General features: G+C 45.8%; 1 protein-coding gene across 1 annotated transcript in view; it reads right to left on the bottom strand.

Annotated features, from left to right (window-relative positions):
• The window catches only part of PAPPA (pappalysin 1), a 181,232-nt gene that overhangs the window by 93,105 nt on the left and 67,620 nt on the right, over nucleotides 1–20,507 (bottom strand). Inside the window, exons 6-7 of the mRNA XM_042052475.1 lie at nucleotides 19,879–20,000; nucleotides 13,844–14,351 (exon numbers count right to left, since the gene is read on the bottom strand). Of these exons, the coding sequence (XP_041908409.1) occupies nucleotides 13,844–14,351; nucleotides 19,879–20,000 (630 nt within the window). The remainder of the gene's footprint in view (nucleotides 1–13,843; nucleotides 14,352–19,878; nucleotides 20,001–20,507) is intronic.

Raw genomic sequence — 20,507 nt, 5'->3', positions numbered from 1 at the left:
TATATCCTCCTGAACTGTTAAATATGTCATATTGGCAGCAACTGAGAGTTTTAGCATTCCTTCACAGTGCCCACATTTATAGAAATGTAGCTGCTAAAGGGATGATATGTGCAATACTGCAGGCAGTAATCCAGTCCCATAGTGAGGGAGGGAGGAAGTAAGGCAAGAACAGGGAGGGGAAGAGTTTATTCCCTCTCTATAGGTGTAGGATACCAAGGTCGATATTACAGATTGTATCTGGAGATGTCAGCAAGACAAGCTGTGCTCCTAGTGGTGATAAAAGTGTGATTTTTGACCGTTTATTTCCTCTCCCACCTTCCCTGGGAGCTGGTGGCACAGTGACAGCAACAAGGGGCACTTTCCACTCCACTGCCAGGCAGGACCCGGCGCACCGCAGCTCCGTAAGATGCTACTTAAGGAAGTGAGAGAGACGAACATCTTTAACATCAAGGATGTGAACAAACACTCTTTAAATTTATATCTATGGTCTTTTAATGACCTTTTCCAGAACTGAGTAAGCCGCATTGATCGCTGCAGCTTCCGCCTGTGGGGAGGCAGCCTTATTAAAAAGCAATGACTCAAGCCCTCTTCTTAGAGGGGGAATTAGGACGTGCCATGTGAAATACCACGAGGGCAACTTTCCTGTCTGTTGTGGCAAGTGGCGGATCCAGGGTCAGGCATATAGAACCCTCTAATTCTTTTCCTGTTTTTGCTGGGGAGGCTGGATATTTGAGTTAATCTTGCTTTCTCTCCCCCAGGCAAGGGACCTCTGCTCTCAGTTTGGGTGTTCCTGGAAAACTTAACGGGAAAAATTATACCTGTGGGAAGTTGTTTTCTACTCAGACCAAGGTGGGTTCAAAGGATCATTGAGTTGACAGAAGAAACACTCATACCCTTGAGTTCCAGCAGACCTGCAAGGGCTGGCACTGCCCTATCCATATCTGCTCTGTGCACGCTGTAGCGTTTCAGCATCTGAGGACACAGCACACACTCGAGAGGCAATGAAAGCATTGAGGGAAAGCAAACATCCCATGCCTCCTTTCCTACTAGCATGGCATATATGTTTTTCCTACTACAAATAACAGCAGGAGGGTTTCTTATATGGCAAAGACTTGTTTCCAACAGAATTAAAAATATCCTTATGGCTGAGCCAAATGAAAAGACAAATGGTCAGACAGCAATGAAAGCAGACAGTGTTCCTGTTTAAGGACAAGATGACATGGTCTTAAGCATCCCCAATTAAATTACGGCTGCCATAGCCAGTCTTGTGAAACAGGCACCTGAAGTGTCCTCATGAAGGACCCATCTGTCTTTGACCTTAAACAGCCACCAAACACTTGAGCCAAAATTTGGTATTTCCTTGCCATTGCTCTGCGGCCCAGAATGAGCCCTGGGCTGCCAGTGACACCCCTGTTTCCCTCTAACACTGTCACCTCTGCTCTTCTTCTCTAGCAGGGAAGCCTTGCAGAGCAAAACAGGAAATCTGCTGGCAGCAAACAGCAGCAACCCCACATCTTCCCTCGTTGCAATGCTTTAGATCAGCTGCCAGGGTGGACTGAATTACAACCACAAACAGAAGAGCTGAAGGTCTGTCGGACTCAGCCTGGAGCTGTCCAGTCTGTCCCCACATGCTGCTCACAGCCTCTGAAACACCCAGTGCCAATTCCAGAGGTCCCAAATTACCCCAAATATCCACTAACACCGTGGTGTGTACAGTTTTCACTATCCTCAGGTGCTCCAAAAGCAAGTGATAAAGAGTAAGCCAGGGAATGAGGCCACTTTAGGACAACCCAAAAAGGTCTGCTCCCCAGCTTCCATTCTTTTCCCCTCATTGCCATTGACTGCACAAATACGACTGTTTTCTTCTTCTTCTCTCCTCTCACACACGCTCCCCCTGGCTCTGCCTTTTTTTAATAAAAATGGCATGAGAAGCATGGCAGAAGATAATGAAGAGAATTCCTGCCCGACTCTGCAGTTGGGAGAGAGGAGGGGTGGGATGCTGTAAACACAAGAAGGACGTCAAAAATCCCGAGCTCTTGTGCCGGGCTGTTATTTCAGCTGTGGTCCGAGCTCTCCCTGTTTGGATAAGCCCAGCAACATGGCAGGTGCAAAGGCCTCAAAACAAGTCTCTTGCCTCTCTCTCAGATACCGAGCTGACTCAGAAGACATAAATGCCAAGGAAACAGCCTTGGAGAGGCTTTTCTGTCTCTCTATCTATGAGGAGAGACGTGCCAACAGGGGCCGCAGGTTTGCTCTGTGCCCTCCAGCTTTTTAATGATTTGTTTACAAGCACAGGAAAACGGTATTTGGAGTACTGAATGAACACTCAGGGGCTGGATGGGAGACTGGGGACCATATGGTGGATTTCTGCTCCCAAATCCAACTTAAACCTGAACCGGGTGTTTCCAAGGAAGAATGACGGAGCAGCCAACGACCTGAACAGATAATCTCAGCTGAACACTTGGTAGGTACGTTCAGCAGGACTCTGTGCTCTCTGAAGCCCAGACTCAACTTTTGCTTCTGGCTGTGTCAGAAAGTTGAACTAACACCTAAACCAGCCACCTTACCCACTTACGCAATAACCCACAGGTTTGGGATTGAAGTCAGAGGTTAAAGGATCCAATGCATTAGAAAAGGAAAATATCCTTGGATCCTTGGAATATTTCTATGAACCAAAGCCACCACCAACTCTCATAATCACCACAAATCCAAAACAGGCAATTAGTCTGCAGCTCTGCTTTCCCTTCTGTAGGTGTAAATCCCAAGTAACCCAGCAAAACACTCCAGGTTTAAACCACTGCAACTCAGCTGCTCATCTGTCCCTCTGAGGTGCATTTGCTGCTCAGACCAGCTCCAAGCCTGCCCAAGATGCCCTGGGGCAGGATTACATGTCTGCCTGTAGCACCTCTGCTCTGAAACCCAGGTCCTGTTTAGGACCTTAAACACATTTGGTTTTGAACATTTTTTCTTACACAGACTACTCTCCTCTGTCTTTCATGCAAGAACTGTTAAGTTTTGTAAGTAGCAAACCTATAGATATATATGCAACTGATTAACTCCAGCAGACTTTGATATAATCCTCCAAGCATTTGCCCTGCTACCAATTTAAAACACAGTAGCACGTTTAATAAAAAACAAAGTTTGCAGCCAAGGCCTTAAAGATAGTTCTTAAAAAAAAAACCAACAAAAAAACCAACAACAACAACAAAAGTCAAGAGACGATTTTCTCCTCTCATGTTTAAACAACAACAAAAATATGAATTTTTAAGGTGGCTGATATAAATGGACGATCTCCCTGAGATTAGGTTACAAATCCTGGGATAAAGCAAATCCTCGAGGCCCTGGGCCTCACATGGGTGTTTGCACTAGACAGGCAATTTCACAGCAGCACACAGGTTAAGTGTCGGAGCACCTGGTTGCTATTAGAAGCAGGGAAGGAAGGAAGAAAAAAAATCCGTTGTGTTTTCTTCTTCACTGCTGCGCTCAGACCCTGAGTGAGATGGGAGCATTTCTCTGCATGAGGCTCAGATGTGGGCAATGCAGGAGGGGAGGCTGGTGTGGTTTAGCTAAGGAAAGATCTGGGACATGAAATGCAGAAAGCCCTATTTCCAACTGGCGGAAGCCAGCAGTTCTCCATCGATTTCGAGGGAACGGTGCCAGTATCCTCCACCTGAGGACAGTGCTCCGGTGTCCCAGTGCAGAAGGGAGAAAACAGTAACACAGCCAGCAGGCAGGCTGGGACAGGATAACTGCTGTCAAGGGATCACTGTCACTGACGAAGCTTTGCCTGTTGCATCGTGCCTCTGTGTGAGCACTGCCTGATTACTGACACCCTTAACGATGTCCCGGCTGTGACGTGGTGTCTCCGTGCGGTACCGCCAGTGCCAGCACCTGCCTGGTTACACCACAGTGTAGGAGAAGTGCCTGATGCACACCCTGCCCACCACACCCTGGGAGCCAACAACCTCCCCTCAACTTTTGGATCATCACTGGGGCTGGGAGCACTTCAGCTGCTGCCCTCAGCTCTGTGCCAGTCCATCGAGTTTGGGCAGAAGGCTCTCCTCAGTTTAGGGTGGTCAACTTGGTGGAATAATCTTCTTCACCTTCTCTGAATCCAGACCTGACCTCTTGGATTTCTTTTCAACAGGCCTGAGCCAAGACCTGATTTTCAGAACTCAATACCCTCCTGTTTCCCTGTAATCCCACCAAAATGGTGAACAGAGCCAAGGGAGCAAACACTCACAGTGTCTGGTCTGAAGGCTCCTGGAGCCAGTGGAAATTATTTTGTCCATTTTCAGTAGGGCTTAGATTGGGCCCCAAGAGAACACAGATGTTTGCAGTGTTCTCTGGTTTCACATCTACCATCCCACCTCACCAAGACCTACTTTGGAGGGTGCTGGGCATGGGGCTGTGGCACTCCTGCTCCTCAGGAGGAGGGAGGGATGACAGACAGGGACGTGCTGTCACACCCAGGGCAGAGCAGAGTGCACAGACATGGGTGAAGAGATGAGGTGACTCTTCCAGAAGAACATTTTGTCATTTCCCTCCTCAGAGGCTCTGTGTTTTGCCTTAAGCCGCTGCAGATTATGAGAAATCCTACTGGATGGTCTCCAGTGGGATCTCTAATGGTTTAATAACTAAACATTACTGAACATACTTCCACTAGCCTCTTCCTAAAATCCCATCATGAGCTAATTTCCTCTATTGTCATTACATCTGCAACTGGTCTTACAGTTTAAAAAACTCCTGTACCACTGTGAATAAATGATCTGGTTTACTGCACTGGGCTTTCAGAGACTGATAATTTGGGATATTGAATTCCAGGCACCCTCTCTGAGGTACAATTTGAAAAGAAGGAGCTTTCTTTCCACCTTGCCTTTCCTATCACGAAAGCACCAGGAGAATGCTGGAATTGGGATATCGGCATGGAGATGCCCAGTGTCAGTATTCATTTAAGGAGATCCTGACCAAAAAGGCTGAGAGAAGTTTGGGTGAAACAATCACAAGATGGGTGGCCTGGGCCTGCAGCAGGATTCGCAGGTTGTACACCATGCAGCAATACATCTAAAATCATGGAATTCCAGAATTGTTTGAGTTGGAAGGGACTTTAAAACTCATCTCATTTCAACCCTTTCATTAGATCAGATTGCTCAGGGCCCTGTCCAGCATAGCCTGGAACACTTTTGTCTTGTCTGTTGCCAGATCCCACAAGATATAAAGGACAGCACAGGTATTTCAGTCTGACTGCAGCGTTCTTTCCAAATCCTTGCTTGTTTGAGTGTAGATTCAAATTTAACAGAGACTTGGAATGCACTTCCTAGGAAAATATATTAAAATAAAATGCCCAGGAAATGATCAGGCCAATAGTTCAGCAAAAGTAGCTGAGAAAAGCTGTATTGGCTGACTGATAAAAAGGTAGGTAACACATTTCTGCTACTTCTGTGGTATTTGAGGCTCACTCCAAGTTTTACAAGAGTTATTTTTAAATTGTTGCATAACACGTGTCTGTCCAATATTTCTGTCCTCAATCAAGCAAAGAAAATGCATTTGTTATTCCTGGGAGATTTCTGGTGCTTCTTATCTTATTTAGAGCCCAAAATAAAGATGCACACAAGAAGGCAAACATCAGAGAGAAGTTATTATCCATGAGATAATGCACAGCCTAATTTACCACATATCTGAGACTGTTTCACCTGCAATAAATTATTTTGCCCAGCAGGAAAAGTCCTGTTTGACCTTCTATTTTTTTTTTTTTCCCTCCTGCAGCTGAAAACTCTGCTACTACTTCTAGGTCATGAGTTCAAATTCCACCCTGGCTGGGAGTGATTAAATATATCAATTTCTAGTAGTATCTATTTGGATAATAATAGGACAGCTGCTAATATTCACTTTTTTAGGGACGCTTGCACATGCCTAAGTTGCAGCCTCCAGGCCTGATCTCTCTACAGCCTCTGTGTATTGCCCAAGAGGTACTTTGGAGATGGGAATCCAATGTAGCAGCAGTCCTTGGGGAGACCCTGGCTGGAGCAGAGCTAATCCCAAAGCCAAGTGTCACTCCCCAAACAGGGCAGTCCCTCTTTCCTGGAATAATTTATATAGGAGTGGCAGCTGTGGGGCATTCAGAACAATCCCACCCTTCAAAGATAGGCCCAGGCTTAAAAATTCCTCTGGGCTGCCCTGTCTTGGGATCATAAATCCATAAAGATATCAACCCGCCCTTACTACCTTTATTCTTGCATCATGTTCAGCCGAGCCAGAACAGGAGCTACGGATTCTGTCAAGTGCCATCTTTAGTTACAGTGTTACATAAGAAACCGCAACAGCGAGGAACCACAAATCTATCACCACAGCTGGCACCAAACGGCCTCTCTGCACAGGCTTAGCGGAAAAGCTGCCTCCTGAATGGGCACAGAGTGTCAAATTATTCTTTCTCCTCTCCAGGGCAGGGTTAAGGCAATTTGGCAGAGGGTGGTAAGGGAAAAAATTGCTCTATCTGCTCTGCCTGTGGGGTCAGGAAGCAGGTTTTCTTCTTTCGCAAAGATAACCTGGCACCTTTAATGAAGAAAGCAGGGAAAAGGAAAGCCATCACAACGTGGCTTGCAGCTGTCAAATCACATCAGCCAAGTGGAGATGCATCACCCCTGAGAGCAGCAGCACTATTGGCCTCCAACACTTCACTGGGAGCTCTTTGGATGAAGGCACTCTGTGTATTTCCTCTGTGAAACACCCAGCACACTACTGGCAGCTATAAATAATAACAACCACTACCTCGGGATTTAACAGCACGACATGTGAAGGAGAGAGGCAGGAACAGGAGATGGAGTAGAAGCAGTTTTCATATTTTTCCTCTTCCTGTCTCGCTGAGCCCTCGGTGCAGAGCAGGGCTCTGTGCTCCTACCTGGCACAGGGAGCAGCATCAGTCACCCCTGTGCCTCCCTGCCCAGACCCGTGCAAGCCACAGGTGAGGCCCCACTGCTGGGAAAGGAAAGAATTTCCCCAGGGGGTGTTGGCAGTGGAGTTGCTACTGGGTGGAGGATTCTCCTTCCCGCAGCACGTCACCTCTGTTAGGGTCAGGCAAACCTACGGCCAGTTTCCCGCTGCTGGGAGGGAAGGTGTGGGACAGGCAATTGTCCTGTATTGCTCTGTTCTTTCATCATGGGGGATTTCCATGTTCAGTAAGCAGGAACAGGGCAATCTACACTGGCTGCATGAGGAAGGAGCTGATGACACAGCCAAGGCCAGGCATGGCCTCGGAGCAGCACAGGGACAATGCCAGCCCCTTGCTGAGCACCAGGACTGCTACACTGTCCTACACCAGCTGCATATCAAACATGACAACTTTGCCAAAACTGACCACAGGCAACTCCAACACACTCAAAACTCTTCACTGACAAGGCTTTCGTACAGTGACAGCACAGCCACTATTCCTGCTGGGAAAGTAGGATCTGCAAGGGAAAAATGAAACATTTACTCCTTAACAAAAGGACTCTGGATGAAGAACTAGGCAAGTTCTTGAACCTGAAACTGGAAATTACAGGGGCAAGAGAAACCTGGTGGGACAGAAGGGTGTTTGCTTCTTGGGAAAGCTTAAAATAGCTTTGTCCATGGAAAGCTAGCACGGAAAGTTAATGATAGGGAAGCTCATAGAAATGAGCAAGAAAGTGTGAATAAGAGTAAATCTGTTCCTGCTGAAGCTTGGTAAAAGTGTTCCTGCTGGAGAGGAGCTGTAAAATTTCATATGGATATAGCCAGGGATCTCTGACATTACTAAAGAAAAATAATATGGAGAATTGTGCAATTATGGGAAAGAAACCTCCTAGTTGGAGACTAGTGAAAAATGCTTTTAATAACAGCAGTTCCCTGGTAGTGCATGGTGTGAGAGTGCCCATTAAATACTCAGTGACTCAAGTAGAGACTCACTGTTTTGCATTTATGCCCAGTAGCTGTAATAGGTTGGATTGAAAGAGAAATTTGAATGAAAATGGATTTTTTTTCATTCAGTTATCACTTTGAGGATGACTAACAAACATTTCCTGCAAATAAAGATCAACCCCAGAAGCTTGAGTATTCACAGACATACAGAATTGGTAAAAAGGCTCAGTCAATGCAGAGAAAGATGGAGTTATAATGCAGAAATGAATAACTTACAGGTCTGGATGTCTTGCAATGGTCCATATATTGGTATAAGACAATCATATACATGTTAGGACCAAGAAATTCAGAATAAACTGGGAACTCTTTATTGCAAGTGAGAGAGGAAGAGAGCAGTTAAGTGGAAAGCCAGGCTGGATGGAGCTCTGAGCAACTTGGTCTAGTGGAAGGTGTCCCTGCCCATGGCAGGGGGTTGGAATGAGATGATCTTCAAGGTCCATTTCAACCCAAAGCATTCTATGTTTCTATGATTCTATGATTTATTCAATTGCAAGAAAACTATGAACCATCAGGGGGATGTACCCACAAAAAAAGTGTGGGAGGTCCTCACACATCAAGGCAAGGCCTCTCTGGGGTAACTGGGTAAGTGTTGGTGCACAAGGACAGCTGGAATGCCATCTACAGTTCCGAAGCCAGCCAGGAATCCAGATGTGTAGCACACCAATATCGCATGGATAACCTTGCAGATAAATCTGGCCATGCAAAGTGTTTTCTTAATATTTCAGTCCTATCTTAGATACTCCCCAGTATTTCCTGGCATATCAAGAGAAGTTTGGCATAGTAACTGTGGAGGAGGGATGAGCAGAAGATGGGTGATTATATGGGCTTCAGCTTTTGGTGTTGGGAGAAAAACCACCCAGTGATCTGTATCTTGTTTGGGTGGAAATATGGTGTTAATTATCATCATGACAGATAGATTTGGCAATTCATTTCAGCTGCTTTAGATCATACATTCCTCTGGCTGGTAGACCTCCAGAAAACAGAGAAATAGAAATCTTTGAGGTGAAGGAAGGAATGCCATAATAAGGACAGATGTCACTGTGAAGTTTTAGTGTTGCATTCTGCAGGGACTTGGGTTTAGATATCATCATTGTGATATTCATAACTTCCCAGTCAGTTCAGCTGGGCTGGTGTCAGGTGAATGCACTCCTGCTCTTGAGTTCAGGGGCTAAAAGGCACGCCAGTAACTGGCTGTAAGGAGTTCTTGCTCAGTATGAACAGCCATTGCTGATTCTCCAGCCTCTCTGCTTGTTCATGTTTGTAGGAACCTTCAGACTAAAGAGTTACTTTCCATTTCACTCAACTTCTCCTCCTCTGGGGTTTCTGACAAGTCACTGACCATATGCCCCTTCCAACCGGGGACCAGTAACAAATGGTAAATGCATCAATAAGGCAAATTTGGAAGCAAATGATCGTGTTAGATAAAGTAGGGGCCTAAAGCACATGAACTGCTAAGGACCCCTGAGCAATGAAACACTAAGGACCTACAAACAGTGCCACAGGAGCCCTCCAGCCACCTGCCATCCTGGGGGTGGCAATTTCCCTGTCATTCTGCAAGCACTCCAAGAAGCCTGAGTGAGATCTTCCTCTACCACCTTTAGGTGTTAAAACCCAAGAAATGACATGGAGTTTACAAGTTCAGCACTGAATGGAAGCCCTGATTCTAACAAGACACTTAAAAATATTGTACTTACTTGAACAAGAACTGCTGTTTACGCAGATGATGATCAGTCCCCTCCAGCTATTATCAAGCCACAGAAAAGGTTTAGCCACTGAATGTCAGTGCAAAATAGCCAAAATTGAGAAGAAAACCTATTCTCTGTACAAGAAAATACAAGCTTCTCTCTCAGTGTTTCTTTTTTGAAGTCTGAATGCAGGATCTCTATGTGTCAGCTTGGGACTAAAGCTCTGGTAGGAACGGCTCAGAATAATGTTATCACAAGACTGCTAACTGGCTTCTCAGAGAAGCTCAACTCTGCAAATCCAAACCTTGTACCAGGGCTTCGTGCTGAGATTCTTTCTCAGGTTATTTCAGTCAATGCCTTTGTCTTGAAAAAACCCTACTGGTTAACACCACAAAGACAACCGGATCCAGCGCTGTCCACCACACTTTGAGGCTTCTTACAAAGTCTGTGGCAGAAATGTTGGGAAAGTTTCCAGCTCTCTGAAACTTTTTCAGTTAATCTGACAACTTTCCAAAACCAGCCTCAGTGTCTCTTGGCTAGGTCTGCCAGAGGAGAGCATGTAGGTCTTGTCAGTGCACCCAGCTCCTCACTGCTCACAAATTGGGATACTGGGAGTGCCACGGGGAACTTGGGCTGCTCACCCCGGGCTGCTCACCCCAAACTGCCCTGGTGGGACTGACACCTAACTGCCTGTGACACCATCCAGAGAGCTCTTAAAAAATCAGCAATGATTGCTCTCCAATGCAACAGTGTGAGTGCAAAAAAGCTCCAGTAATGGTGAAAAGCCACTACCTCGGTTACCACTGTGACCATGTCACACAGTATTTCTAGAGAACAGCCAGAGCACAGCCCTCTGAGCATGTGCACAACCCACACTTTGGATTAAATTGTGAGCTGAGACTTTGAGACTTGCAGATGAGGCTCCTTCCTTATCACTCGCTGTGGTGTGAAGACTCAGCAGTTCTATGCTGCACCTGGCCTGACCTCTTTTTTCCCCCCACTGATTTATTTAGCTTTCTGCTCTCTTCCTAGGCTCTGACTCTCATTTTATCCCAGATACCAGCAATTATGGCTGATCACACTCAGTGGAATTGAGTGTATCTTGCCTGGTTTCTGTAAGGTCCAAGGCTAAGGTCCTGTCCCTCAGAAATGAATGTTTAAGCCTCAGCTTGAGCCAAGAGCTGAGATTAAAATTCAGCTTGAGAACAGAAGGTCTGGCATTATTTTGCATTTCTTAATAAAATGTTTCCACTGTTCTAGTTATTTACTCTCCTCTGTGGAGCACCCAGTGCTGACTAGGCAAGGGCTATCCATTAAAGGCTGTCTCTCCTCTCAGCTTAAAAGGAAGTTTCCTCTCTTTGACGGGAAGAAGGTAGGAGAAATTAATTTTTCTTTCAGCATCTCCACACCTGGGGAAAGGATCTTGCTCACAGATAACAGTGCAAGCAAATATTTTCTTTGGGAGAAGAAGAGAAAGTGAAGATCAAGGTCAGAGGAGGCAAGAGTAAAGATATGTGACTGCCTTCAAAATAGCCTTCCACAGAACATGTGGGGGGGTCATTTTATTTAATATGGAAAGCATGTGAGGGCACCAAGGAGAGGCAACTGTCTTGGGGCTCACAGGGAGATAAAGGGGCTGCAAAGCCTGGCTGCACAGATATGCTGAATTCCGGTGTTGCAGAATGAGGTAAACAGGCAGATGTGAACAGGGGAGAGAGACAGTATTTACCTCTACACGCATTTATGAGCAGGAGCACAGCCCAGCACCTCCATCCCTGAATTCCCTCATCCCTTCCTTCCTGCCTAGGGAGTATAAAGACTCTGGTGGCTCTTTGCACAAGGTTCCAATGGAAAATTCATATTGCTTTTGACTCTACCAGAAAACCACAACCCCATGCAGAGTTTCAAGGAGATTGTTGTGTCTCAAGGTACGGCCCAGCAGCAGCCTCTCAATCTCCCCCATCACCAGGGGATACAGATCAGTGCTGTGCCCATATGATATGATAAAAAATTCATCTCACTTCTCAAAATTTCAAACGCATGCAGAAGTCTTGAATCACACAAGCACAAAATGGTTTGGGTTGGAAAGGACCTTAAAGACCATCTTGCTCCACCCCGCCCCCACCATAGGCAGGGACAACTTCCACTGTCCAGGTTGCTCCAAGCCCCATCCAATCTGACCTTGGACACTTGCAGGGATCCAGGGGCAGCCACAGCTGCTCTGGGCATTATTTCAAAATTATTTCAAATTATTTCTGGGCAACTATTTCAAACCGTGCTAGGGCATCACCACCCTCATTGTAAATCAGCCAAAACAGTCTCAAAAGCAACTATGAGCGCTTAGGAATCTGCATATTTGTCTCCTCACCCGGTGACTAAAACTTCACTTCCCAAGTGTCCTGTCAGAGTTCACTGCCAGGATTTTCCCTGTGGTCCCTGCTAAGACACAGAGGAAGTGAGCCCAGCTCACCTAGAGGGTTTGGATGGGATTTGGTTGTGAGATTGGCTGTGCCAGCTTCCAGAAGCATTCATTTCTGTCACCACTGCTCACAGGTGGAGCCCAGAAAGACTAAATTAAATGCTGTGTCTGATTTTTAGCTTGCTGTGTAACTACCTGAGACATACAGACAGGGACTGTGCTGTTACCACACGTGATTTAATCAATGACCCTCAGAAAAACTGTCATCTACTCCTGGCTACTGATTTAATTCTTGGAGCACTCTTTCACTTGAGCTAGCTGTAAGTGACCCACAAAATCATAATAAAAGACAGAAAAACAGAATTCAGAATACAAGTTACTCTTTGGGCTTTCCTTTTTTTCTTTCACATTGTGTTATGAAGTCAAAACTGGACCTGTTTCTGTGGGAACTTGTGCTAAGGTATGCAACTATTTCAAACCAAACCAGTCCCATTTTCCAATGAGAGTGGGCCAGGTTTCAGGCAAAGATGCTTTCACAGTGAAATCTTGGGAAAATTCACCGCTTTCTACATTTCCAATATGCCAATATTCATCTCATGCTAAGTGCCAGCAATTGTTTGAACAAGGCTACAACCCAAGAAAGCACTTAAGCACATGCTTAACTTTCAGCACATGAGTAATCTTTGTGATGTCCTGGGTTTTTGTTTTTAGATTCACTACTGTTAGTTACCTTGAATTTTTAAATCCATAGGGACAATTTGCATTTTCTGAGCTGCGTAATTGGGCCATGAAAAGGGATGGTAGCTCATGATTACTGAATTGTTAATTAATCATTTTTATTCTATTTAAATATGCTTTAGAAGACCATAATGATGTATGCTTCCTTGATATTAGCTGTACTAATTAGATCATCTTTTCTAAATTAGAGTGCAGTTTTCTTAGCAGGTTTCCTTTTATCTGGTGTTCATTTTTCAAAAGAGCTTCATGTTGCTCCCACAGATGAATGAATCATTTCCAGGGAATCATGTTATGCAAAAGATGTTTTTCTTGCTGTTGAATGCTTATGGGTAGATCATGGATCTCCTCCAAATCAGTAAATATTTTGAAGGTGGACTTTCCTCAACAGTAATGCATCCCTTGACTAGATGAGTGTAACTGTATCTGGGATGAAACTCAGTTCCTACAACAAACTAGAGCACTTGCCATATTTCCCATTTCAGAACAATCTCACACCAACACAACTTGGTTTAGTGACACATGAAAGCAGAAAATGGAAGTGGTTGAAACAGATTTACACACCTGAACATGCACATGTATTTCTTTGCACACTTCCTTTAGCAGTTAATCAGTGCTCCAGCCCTGAAAGCTCTGCTCTCTCCTTCTCTATCAAAACACTACTTTCAAAAGATTCCCAAGGAAACAATGACCGTGTTATTCCAGAGGTCCTCATTTAGGTTAGCTTAACCATTTAATTTATCATATCTTAGGTAGATTGCATTATCTTTTCTAGTTAGAGAGAGCTTGAGTGACACATCTCTGCACAGCCAGCCTGGAAATTTCTCACAAACTATCTCTATCCATAACTCACAAACTCTATCCATAACTCTCAGGCCATCTCATTTGGGTTTAATGCTCCTGGTTTCGAGAGAAACTATGAGAACATCCTGTCATGGTAATTCTGGGCATGTCTGTCTAGTTCAACATCTTAACAATCACTTGTAGTGCTGGACGTTAGAAGGATGAGAAGAACAGGACATTGTTTTTATCTGAACAAGTCTATCCAGCTCTCTGGAAAGCAGCTACTTACGTGTCGACAAATCTCCTGCTGAGGTTTGAGATGACCACAGGAGATCCAGACTGGAAAGGAGGGTCCCGGACCACTTTGTACTGGATGGGTTTGCAGCCTGAGCACAGGGTGCTGTGGGGGACAGAGCTCAGCATGGCAGCGTCGATTTCCAGGTGCTCGTCCAAGGTGTAGATCTGGATCCCATACACCTCCTCTCCCACTTTTCCCACATCCAGCTTGATGGTCAGTGGGATGTCACAGAAGACGTTCTGTGGCCCGAGTGAAATATTCTTCCCGCTGACCGTGAGCAGCTTGATGTCATTCACTGCTCCACTGGAGTCCCAGTCCGGGGAAACGAAAGTCACCCAGACCGTGAGGGACTCTGGAGTCAGGGGATAGCGAAATTCCAGCTGCAGGTAGCAGCCCTGGGGCTCAGGACAGGCTGGGGGCACCGTGTGTTGGTTGACGGCCGAATTGGGACTCCATGTCCTGACGCTGGATTTACAGGGCTGCTCAACGTCAGGGTGCCCTGGTAAGGAAGAAGGGAGCAAAGAGAGGGCACAAAAGAAGTTAGAGAACATGAGTTTTCATTGGCATCAGTTTAAAAGGCAGACCAGTGGCAGGAGAACATATCTGTCCAGGAAACTAATTATTTACTTCATCAGAACAGGCATGGCCAGCATGGGGAGGAAGAACAGAACACCAGCGTCTCCTGACCGGGTGAGAGACACAAAGGCAGTTTAAGTGCCCAGCTGGACTGGACACCACACAACACACTCTGTGCCAGTGCATCTGGGCCTGCATTTCCTCTTTCTAGTGCCTTTCCCCGTGCCAAACAATATTTTATACCCCTTCCACTTGGTAATTTACCTGATAAACAGAGTCACTTAGCCTTCAGTTCACCTCCTACTTATTCCCTTGCCTCTCACTTGAAAATACAATCTTTTTCTCTTTAACAAAGACAAGAAAAGAGCCTTTGTTTGTTCCAAGAAGCTGTTGTGTTGTTCAGGGGCAACTCCTGTGGCATTTACAGGCTGATCTAGCACATTGTGTAAGACCCTTTCTTTGGAGGCACATGGAGCACAGGTCTGAGCTGTCTCTTTGCTCTCGTTGTGATGAAACAAGAGGCACTTGTGCTTTTACATTTCTCACCGTTGGTTGTGTTCAACTACATGGGAGGTAGTACTGAAAAGTAATGAAAGCCACAATTCTTGCTGGGTTCCCAAATACTATGGTAACATTACAATTTGGCGTGGAGTCATGGACTTCAAGATCCAGAGGGGTCAGGTGGGTGGAACAGTTGGTAACAGAATCCAGTGAGAGCTATAAATTCCCTTTTCCTTCCCAAATAATCACACAAAAAGGGAGGAAAACATGACAGGGAGAAAGCAAAGTACAGAAAAGAAGATAAAGAAAGGTAATGAGAGGAGAGAAATGCAGAAGGCAGAGGGAAAAGAAAGGACAGCACCACTGTTTGCAACTGAGGAAGAAAGCAAGATAAACTACTGGGCAAACATGGACAAACAGGACGTCACTACTAATTTAAAGAGAAAAGGGCAATGTGTGAAGGTTATTCTGATTGTCTGTGATCCAATGAAGTGTTAGAAATGTGCCTCTTTTGTCAAGGATAAACAGCTCAGGGAATTCTCTGGTTCATACCAAATGGACCCAGATGCAGAATAGATTTCCTGGCAGCCTTCCTGCGATTCAACGCTATTGTCCTGCAGATGCCCAACTTTTCATGTTTCTCCCTCACCTCCCATATCCCAGAGCCCTTCTCTCCTCCTCACATGGCACAGAGCAGTGGGAATGCCATCAGCATCTGGAGAGACCACAGAGGTGATACATTTTGAAGAAAGCCAGAGGTCCATTTAAAACGCTCAAGTTTCCCTCCTGGCAAGTGTGCAAGCCCTGTGGATAATCACTGTGAGCAGCAATACCCCATTCAGCTCACGTCATCTCACCCTCACTGCCGGCTGCGTGTGCTTGGCTGAGCCCTCTGACAATTTTGTCAGACCCACAGCAAGCTCCTGACTGCAGCCCCAAGGTCTTTTTAAACTCCAGTATCTCAGAGGGCTTTGGAAAGATCTGTGAATTTTACCACTGCCCTCTCACAGAAAGGAAAATGGGGCTAATGGCTCACAGCCCAGCACGTCCCCACCTGGGATCCTGCAAATTCACCTCTGTCAGTTCAAGGCCTTGGTAAGACTTAAATTCCAAACAAACCTACACGTTTTGGTAGATCAGGGTGTGATCCCTGGAGATGCGTGAATTGGACTCAGCCTCCAGGGAGCTTAGCACAGAGATCATTACCCCAAAACAGCTGGCAGATTGTAGTCATTCATAGACTAAAAACCTCAATGAAGCTGAGATAAAGAGACTCTTTCTCAAATATCAACCAACACTTTCACTGGGTAAGAAATATCCATTTAGTTGTGGAAGAGGACAAAAACCTTATTTCATGTAACTGGATTTCTAGAGATGGGTAAATACTCTGAAAATTACAAATATTTGTATGTAAAAAGCAATGGTGTAGAAGTTATTCTTCCCCTCTCCACTAGGTTCTGAAAATCCTTTGCCTTATGAGATAGTCAGATCAGACACAGAACAGCATCTCATGCAACATCACATCTTGCCTAACACAAAACAGGAATGTGAGGTTTGTGAGGATGAGCCAAACCCCATGTCTGGGTTAGAGAGCAGGGATGGCAGGTTAGGAGGGTGTCTTTCCTGAAATGTTTTCCCCAACTACAACCTGGTGCACCAATCCTTCATTGTGCAGTAAAGTGCAGTGCCTGGGATGAATTCCCCAGCACAGGGATGGAGCCTGAGAGGCCATCTGGCATCAGGAATCTCTCAGGATGTTACCCCTGTCACAACTGCAACTCACCTGCCATATTTCTTAGGTGGTCAAGATAAAGGAACCACCCAGTGGGACTCCAGTGTCCAACTGGGACAATTAGGATACAGAAGGAATAGCTCTCAAGGGAAATATTAGGCCCGGGAAAAGGCTGAGCTCTAGAGCAGCGCAAGGCAGCAACATTTTTTATAATATTCTCACACTTCTCTCAGTCAGCAGTGAGCCAAGCAGGAGGAGCTGACTGATACATGCATATAGTGCACAGCAAGCAAAGGTACTCACTGGGCTGGAGCCAAAATCACCTTTCTTACATAAAACCCCCCTTTGACAGAGCTATGGAGGTGCTGTAAGGTTTGTTGATCTAGCTGGTGTTGCTGGTGAGAATCCAGGTAGGTTAGAGCTTTCTGGCTCTATGGTGAAGATAAAGAGTAAATCAGAACTGCCTGATCTCCAGAGCCTTCCCACAACCCCTGCCAAGGAACAAATAGCCCCTCAAGCAGGGGCCACAACTGGATGAGAGAGAACCACGAGATGCCTCAGCCTGGGGGTTGGATCCCACCATGCTCAGGAGCAAGCACGGAATCAGGGAGGACACAGCACCCACAGCAGGGTTTTGCAATGGGCACAGCTCACACATAGCCCAGACCACTGCTGGTGCAGCCACCTGGGGTAGGAGACCTCAGGAAGTTGAGATCAACCAGAGCTGTTTCAGAGACACGTGAGGAGTGTGGTTTGCTGCTCAGAAGCTGCATGAGTCCTACAAAACATTTTCAACGAGTGTCATCTCAGATTTTAAAACAAGTTCATTTTGGCCATGCTTGTGCCTCCCTTGTCTTCACTTTCCACGGACATTCAAGCAGTGAAGATTTACACCCATGGACCCCTGCAGAAAGTGAAGTTAAAGCTTGAATGCTTGAGTGCTCACAGATAGAGAATTAAAGAAGCCAGACAATGATCTAACTGTGCTATTTGTAACTCAGACCAAGTGCAAATAGGCAGAGGGCCTGAATGTCAGGGAGTGGGGTAGCAGAGACAGGAAATCATGGAGCAACAAACACCATACACTTGGTATATTTTCTACCCTAAAGTGGCAACAACTCGTTAATCCTGAGGACAGGATTACCAAACTTCTGTTCCATAGCAATGGCACAAGAGCAACTGAATGAGACAGATAAGGATCTGACTGCACCCTTCATAGTTAAGAACATGCAGGCACACACAGCAAGAAGAGGAAATTAAACGCAAAATGCTGCTGAGTAATAAATCTTAGAGTAGCTTAGTTTCTCTAGGAATGATGCCTCTGGCAAGACGTGTGAGATCTAGAAGTTTTCAAATCAAAGCTCAGTGGAGAAATTTTGATGGAACTGCATATTTCAATGGAATATGCAGTCCTTTCAAAATAAAAACACTTTGCAAAACTGGGTTTATTTGGCCAAAGTTTTATTCTGGAAGAGAAAATGGCAAGAAATTTCTAACACTATTGGAACATTATGTTTTGACATTCTTGTAAGAAACCTTTTCACTTTTGCACCTTGAGACACTTTCCATTTTGATATTCAAAGTTGCTTTTGCCCTAGATTCTATACTAAAGGGTATATTTTCAAATGTCATAATTTAACCAAAGTTCATGAGGAATTATATGAGCTAAACAAAACATTTTGGCCAGCATCAAACACTTTTTGTTTTTAATTTTCCTTCATGAAGAATTTCAAAAGTTTCAAGTTTTCTTCCAAATGAAACCAGGTTTCAAAGTCTTGTAATCCTTGGCTAAGTGCAAATTCCACCATCTACCCTGAACTACTACTGCAAGTGATCCAAACTTTGCTAATGCTGTTTACTGGGTGATCTAGTCACCCCCATACCCAGAGTGCTGCTTCCCGGGATGGAGCATCCATCCAAGGGCCAGATGTACCCTGAGCTGTGCCCAGGAGCCTTGGATGTCATAGGACCATGGAATGGTTTGGGTTGGAAGGGACCTTAAAGCCCCACCCCTGCCATGGGCAGGGACACCTTCCAGTATCCCAGGTTGCTCCAAGCTCTGTCCAGCCTGGCCTTGGACCCTTGCAGGGATAGGGCAGCCACAGCTTCTCTGGTCAACCTGTTCTAAATTTAGGGGGTGAGTGGGAGTGAAACACAACCTCTGCTGGGCCCCCACCCTGGGACATGGGTGTGTGGGGCAGAGGATACTGCCCACTGTCCCATCAAGCAGCAGGGACACAGCTCGTTGCACGTGCTCACCTTAGGACAAGGGAGAGCTCCTGGGCGCAAGCCCAAATAATATTCCTTGCAGAATAACTCCCGTGTGCAGGAGAAATAAACCCTTAACGTAAGGAGGTATTTGTATAATGAGTTTGCAAAATCCAGGATTGTCCTTGGGCTCAATGAGCTCACCTGTGTGCTCACGGTGCAGTGTGGGCCTGGAGTGTGCTGCTCTGGAAGGAACAGCTCGTGAGGCACAGGCTGAAATAATACTCTGTCTGCGCTTTCCAAACCGTGATTTGGGATGAGTGACCTTTGCCTGGTACAATCTTAAATATGCTCCACCACATACAGCCAGGGACGTACCGGAAGGGACGTGTGGAGGAGAGTTAATGATGGAGATCTAATGGCACTGCACAACCAGCCCTGCAGACCATTCTCCCTCCAACAGGCTCCAAGAGAACGACTTGCAAAACATCCTGAACAAGAGGGCTTGACGTGGTCACCTGCATTCCTGCTGCAGAGCACTTGCCCAAAGGGCAATCTCCTTCCAGCCTGGCTGCTGCTGCAGCCCACTGCTGTTCACCACAAGCAAAGGCAGCACAAATCAGGCCCAAATAAATAACAACTCCTCACTTTTGGAGTTGGAGTAGAGGGAGTAAACAGCTCCCCTGAGGATTTTGTCTGGCAGATGTGAATGGTCAGCATTTCTTGGCACTCTGCTGCTTTGTGAAATTCATATTCAGCTCCTGGAATTCCTTTAATTCATGGGCAGGGGCAGGACTCAGGGGCCAAAACACAGGTATTTGAGCCAGTGGCATTCCTTCAGGGCATGGTGTTCTGCTGCCTGCTGGCTCTGTTCATGTTACATGCAGGTATAATCAAGCACTCCCAAATTTTCCCACTTTTCCTTGTGGCTCTCCCTTTGCTCTGTCCCACCTTCTCCCCCACCATGTGTTTGCCCCCACCATGTGTTTGTCCCCATCCTGTGACTCACCTTCTGCCTCCCGTGGGCTCCAGTGCCCCGAGGGATCGCAGGGCATGGGGGAAGAGGCGCTGAAGGCGTATTGCACCAGAACTCTTCCTTCCGCACACAGATCACATGCTGATCCCACTTCTCTAGGAGGCCAGGAAAACAGGAAAACACACCAACTTAGTAACAGCTGAATGAGCTGCTTATTCAACTATATTAAAAGCAATAAGACTTAGAATTCAGGTCCACTTAACCCTCTTTTCTCAAGGCACTGACAAACGTGTTTTCTGATGCTGATCTTCTGTAGATTTAAGTCAAGAGCCTGTGTAGAAAGCATTTGTGAGCCCTCCATCCAACACAAAATGACAGCAACCTGGGAAATCACATTCACCTATATTTTATTTTTTTTTCTCCTGCACTGGACCAAACCATGACAAAAGAAAATACACACTGCTTAGTGGTTAGAGCAGAGAAATTGGCCTCAGGAGTTTTCAGATCTATTTCTGCTCCCACCATGGATTTATTTATTGTTTGAACTTGTAGTATCTTTAGGATTGTCCTACCAGCAAGACTGGCTGAGCAGGGAAACCCAGTTAAACACCAATTCACAAATCACAAACTGGTTTGGGTTGGAAGGGACCTTAAAGCTCATC

The sequence above is a fragment of the Corvus kubaryi genome, unplaced genomic scaffold, assembly GCF_017639235.1.
Source record: "Corvus kubaryi isolate FWS band 111438036 unplaced genomic scaffold, C.kubaryi_AGA036_p1.0 78, whole genome shotgun sequence".
In the NCBI taxonomy this organism is placed as follows: Eukaryota; Metazoa; Chordata; class Aves; order Passeriformes; family Corvidae; genus Corvus; species Corvus kubaryi.
This window is presented reverse-complemented; position numbering and strand designations above follow the sequence as displayed.